The 5,689-nt window shown below is 41.1% G+C and overlaps 1 protein-coding gene across 1 annotated transcript in view; it reads left to right on the forward strand.

The window, feature by feature from the left end:
* SLC25A24 (solute carrier family 25 member 24) overlaps nt 1–5,689 on the forward strand; it is a 56,875-nt gene that overhangs the window by 17,532 nt on the left and 33,654 nt on the right. The window contains exon 2 of the mRNA XM_019628809.1: nt 5,130–5,256. Coding sequence (XP_019484354.1) covers nt 5,130–5,256 — 127 coding nt within the window. The remainder of the gene's footprint in view (nt 1–5,129; nt 5,257–5,689) is intronic.

Consider the following 5,689-nt stretch of genomic DNA (forward strand, 5'->3'; position numbering starts at 1 on the left):
CAATGAACATAGGGGTACATATAATTTTTTGGATTAATGTCTTGGGATTTTTTTGGATAAATACCTAAGAGTGGGATTGCTGGGTCATAAGGTAGTTCCATTTTCAGTATGGAGGTACCTGAAAAATCTGAAAATGGAACTACCTTATGACCCAGTAATGTGATTTTATATAGAATTCATGTTTTTAGTGAAGAAAACAGATAGCTTTGTGCACTGAATTAAAAAACAGTGAGTTTTAGGGCTGTTTGGATAAAATGGAACATTATGCTGATTTGACTTAAAGCTATGGGTTAAAAATAGTTATCTTTCCTTGCTCTTTGGGCAAGAAGGATTTATTTTTGTTTTGCATGTAGGCATAAATGTTATACATTCTAATATTTAAAAAATTTTCGTATTATCGTTCATTTGATAGTTTTTTAAAAGAATTAATTTAGAACAGATACTCTCTGATCCTGAAAATTAGAAAAAAAAATAGCAGATAGACATTTAAATATGTATGTTCTGACTGGAATTATGGTTTATCTATTTAGATAGCTTGAAGTTGTAGTCCCAGCTGTGAAGAGTAAAAAGCAAGGGCCACAGTAGGAGACTGAGAAGAGTCATGAAACCCTTATCACTAGAGGCAACCTTTGGTAGGAAGAAGGAATTTATTTTAAAACATTAGAATGCAGCCTCTAGCCCCTCCCTATGTGTGAGGAGTCAGGTCCATTTCATTCACAGACTTACAGAAACATCCATAGACAATATGTAATGAATGGGCATGGCTGTGTTCCAATAAGACTTTATTTACAAAAGCAAGCAACAGGCCTTATTTGGTCAGAGGGTTATAGGTTACTGGCCCCAGGTTTATATTGAACATTAAGTTTAGTTTGATTCAAGGCAGGTTCCTTCAAATAAACAAGCAACTAAACCCTTTGAATGGTTTTGAAGACCGTTCAAGTCTGTGACTCAGCCAGCAAGAGCTGAGTTTGTGGTAGAAAGTAGTGCTGTTGGAACACTTGCTATCTCCCATAACCTTACCTCATAGGTCCCCAAGTCTAGCCTTCATCCAGTCTTCTCGCAAAACTCTGTTCATGCAACTTTACTTCTTCCCCGTAAACTTTCCTCCCACCCTAGACCCTGCACAGTTCAGCTGCCGAGATAGGACTGTCTATAGTGTTAGGATAGGCCGTAGTGCAGATGGCGCTAGCTCAAGACCATCTGTCAGGTAAGGAGAGGTCAGTCATCCCGGTACATAAGTTGTGCACATAGTGGTTGTCCATTTCAGAAAATTCTGAATGAACTAGAGGAAATAATTAAAGATGAAATTTATGATACTTTTTTTTTTTTTAGCTGAGCCATCCTGCTACCTATTGGCAGCTCAGCGGCTGCTCAGCTCGGGCTGGACTCGAACCACTGTTGCTCAGAACTCAAACTCTTGAGCGAGCTCTTAACCAACTGAGCCACTTGGCCGGCCCCAAATTTATGATACATTTGTAGTAAATACGATTTCCCCTTAATTTATCTTGTTTCTATATTTAAAAAAAACTTATTACAGAGTCATGATTTTTTTTTGTTTGTTTCTTTATTTTTTATTTTTATTGGGGAATTGGGAATTGGGGAAGGGGAACAGCCAAGTTGTTGTCCTTCAGTCTTAGCTGTGGAGGGTGCAACTAGCTCAGCTCCAAGTCCAGTCGCCATCCGGCTGCCTGTGGGCAGCTTGCAGCCGCTCAGCTCAAGGTGCCGTGTTCAATCTTTATTGCGGGAGGGTGTAGCCCACCATCCCATGCGGGAGTCAAACCAGCAACTTTGTTGTTAGGAGCACGTGCTATCATCAGCTGAGCCATCTGCCACGTGTTGGCAGCTCAGCGGCAGCTCAGCTCGGGCGCAGCTCACTAGCCCATATGGGAATTGAACCGGCTACCCCATTGCTCAGAGCTCGCACTCTTAACCAGCTAAGCCCCTCGGCCGGCCCAAGGATTTGTTTATCAGACTTCCTTAAAGCAAAGCATATGCAGTCTATCCTCATTATTTGTGGATTCTGTTTCTTTTTGCTTAAAAATTATTTAAAAAATTTTCAATTACAGTTAACAGACAATATTATATTAATTTCAGGTGTACAACATAGTGATTAGACATTTATATATCTTACAAAGTGATCCCCATGATAAGTCTAGTACCCATCTGACACCAATATTATAGACTTTTTTTTTTTTTTTTTTTTTTTNGTTGGATACCTCTGTTTCATTTAGTTGCATTTCTTGAGGTTTCTTCTGATCTTTTACTTGGGACATGTTTCTTTGTTTTTCCATTCTGGCTGTCACTCTGATTGCTTTGATGTAGTAGATCACCAAGAAAGAAAGAAAAAAAAGAAAAAAAGAAAAGAAAGAAAAAGAAAACAGAGAAAAAGAGGAAAAAAAGAAAAAAGAAAAAAAGGGGGGGAGGGGCTTTCCATCCACTTTAATCAGCAGACCACTTGCTCAATAATAGAGAGACTTTGGGCAACTCAGCACCAGCTGTTGGGGGGAAGGGCTCAGTGCGTCATGCACCGACCTCCCTCTAGACTTGAAGTGAGCTTCCCACAATTAGCTGCTGTGTGCTCTGGAACTGTGGTCACCACCAAAAATCCTCACAGGTTGTTGCGGGCTGTCTCCTTCTGCAGAAAACCCTTTGTGACCTGCGGAGGTAGGGGCCAGGGACCATGGGCTCAGGGTGCCCCTGGCAACACAGCTTGAGGTGGGCGGGGAAGGCCTCCAAGGCACCACAGGATGTGGTCAGTGTCCCCCACCAAGTCAGAGCAGCATGCACTCCTGCATCAGCAGCCAACCCACACAAACTCTCCAGGAAAGCCCCGGCTGAATCACCCAGGTGCACAGCTCACGGCCCTACACTCCCAGGAAAACTCCCAGCCTCAACCTGCCCCAATTAGCCACTCACAGATCAGGTTGAGCAGCCTGACAGCCAATCGCCATCCAGGCAACTCTGCACGCGCAGTGCGGAAATCGGGACCTAAGGCGAGCCGCGCACTGCCGGGTCTCAATAAGCAGTCTGTTGGAGTCGGAGCATGCCTACTAGGCATTTCCCTGGCTATGCAGCACAAGCAGTGTGGAGGGTGCAGATCCAAGACCGCATGCGCTCGTGCACATGCACACACGCAGTCCTGCGCCAATTCCAGCAGACCAATGCAGTCACAGACCTGAGCCTCTGTGAGAGGGCCCAGCCCTGAAAAAATGGCGCCCTCCTGTGCACTACTCATGTGCAAGCTCCACACCAGGGGAACAATGGTCCCAAAACCTCCAGCTCCCGCGCCAAAGGCACTCAGTTCAGTCCTTCCTGCAGACTCCTGGGCCCCGCTCACACAGCTACTCCTTCCACCAGGAACTGGGTGAGTGCTCACCAGCGAGCGAGTCGTTTTGCTGGCTCCACTGGTTCTCCAGGTGCCCTCAGCTTCACCAAGTTGAGCAGAGAGTCCTCACTATTTTCTACTTCCAGCTATTGTAGAACTCCTCTTCCGGGCAAAGTAACCTTGGGCTGGTGAGCGCGGTGTGGGGTCAGAGGGTCTCTTCCCCAACCAGAGAAGCCTCCCCACCACTGAGGTGTCCCTTATGGGGTTCCCCCTCTCTTGTCTCTGCCCCTCCTACCAGACTCAACGTGGCCTCCTCTTTAAGTCCTTCGTTTAGAGGTTCTTTTCATCTAGTGTCCAGGGAACTTCCGAGGTTGAATATCTTATAAATTATTTGTAATTTTGGTGTGATCCTGGGAGGCAGTCGGCACAGCGTCTGTCTATTCCGCCATCTTACTGGAAGTTGATGTGTCAATTTTTGATAAGTTCTCTTTTTCTAGGCATTTGTCTATTTTATCTCAATTTTCATATTCTATTTTTAAATTTATTTTTTATTATTATTAGTTTCAATTGTACAAAACAATGCAATAGTTACCCTTTTCACCCCACACAAAGTAACAACCACTCTCCCCCTATCCTCTGCCCTTCCACCCCGATATCATACTTATCTATTACAATTCCATTGACTCCATTCCCACACTACTCCACATCCCGTGACCATATATATATAATTATAGTTGACATACAATATTATTCAACATCAGCTTCAGAGATATACAGTGTGGTGATCAGGCCTCTACACCGTCTATGAAGTGGTCTCCTTAACAAGACATGAGTCCATCTGGTGCCCTAAAAAATATTTACATTATTGATTATATTCCCCAGACTGTCTTTTTTATCCCTGAGGCCATATTGTAGTTACCAATTTGTATTGTCTCGTCCCTTCCCCTTCATCCCCACCCTCAGTTTTCATAGTTTTTTATATAACGTTGTTCATAATATCTTTAGTGTCTATATAATACCTAGTAATTTTCATTGTTACTTTCTGATGTTGGCTATTTTCCAGTTTCAGGGGTTTATCAATTTTATTGTGTTTTTTCAAAGAGCTATCTTTTGATAGTGTTGATCCTTTCAATGGTATATGTTTCTTTTTGATTACTTTTTACTCTTCTTTCAACTTAAAATATTTTTTTCTAATTACTTAAGATTGAGGTGAGCCTTAATGCTTCATTGATTTCAGCCTTTCTTCTTTTCTAATTATGCATTTAAAACCATAAATTTCTCTCTAAGCTTTTGCTGCATCTTATGATTTTCAGACCTTTTACTCTCTGAATCCAGAGCTTAGAAGTCTGACCATTACACCACCCTACCACAGGGAGGCGTTATTTCCCAGAAGAGCATGGCCATCAAATCCATAGACTGTGTAAGCTTTGAGTGGGTGACTGCAGTGTCCTAATATGCAGAAGGTTTACATTTTGGGTAGCAGTGGGATAGGGCTTAAATGTAGTTACAAATACCATAATTTTTATTTCTTCCTCAAAGGCAATTATTTCAATTAATAGAGATAGTTTGATATGACAGCTTTTTATAAGCATCTTTAGGAAAGGAAAGGATTATTTAATTTTGGAAACAAAAGGGAAAATACTATTTTAGATATTTAAATCCCATGATAGGTCAAATGTTTGTCTTCTTCTTGATATTTATAAAATACATGTCTTATAGGAAAACAGCCAATCTACTTAAAGTGTATGTATAAATATAGTATTTTAGCCCATATTAAAATCTCTCTCTCTCTCTCTCTTTGTAGAAAATTTTCACTACTGGTGATATTAACAAAGATGGGAAGCTGGATTTTGAAGAATTTATGAAGTACCTTAAAGACCATGAGAAAAAAATGAAATTGGCATTTAAGAGTTTGGACAAAAATAATGACGGTGTGTCTTTTTTTTTTCTACTCATCACTCGTTAGGAAGAAGCACTTCTCATACTTTTAAGAGTCTAAAACAATGTATATTTAGTCTCTCTTTTTTTAGATGATAATTATTACTAGTGTGAATACTTACTTGTTTTTCTTAGTAATGTGATTTTATTTATTTATTTATTTTTATTGTTAGTTTCAGGTGTACAGAACAATTCAATAGTTACCCTTTTCACCCTCACAAAGTAACAATCCCCCTCTCCCATCTATTGCCCTCCCACCCCCGATATCATGCTTATCTATTACAATTCCATTGAATCTGTTCCCGCTCTCTCCTCCATGTCCCGAGACTATATGTATATATAATTATAGTTGACATACTATATTATTCAACATCAGCTTCAGATATACAATGCGGTGGTCAGGCCGCTACATCGACTATGAAGTGG

The sequence above is a fragment of the Hipposideros armiger genome, unplaced genomic scaffold, assembly GCF_001890085.2.
Source record: "Hipposideros armiger isolate ML-2016 unplaced genomic scaffold, ASM189008v1 scaffold_808, whole genome shotgun sequence".
Classification (NCBI taxonomy): Eukaryota; Metazoa; Chordata; class Mammalia; order Chiroptera; family Hipposideridae; genus Hipposideros; species Hipposideros armiger.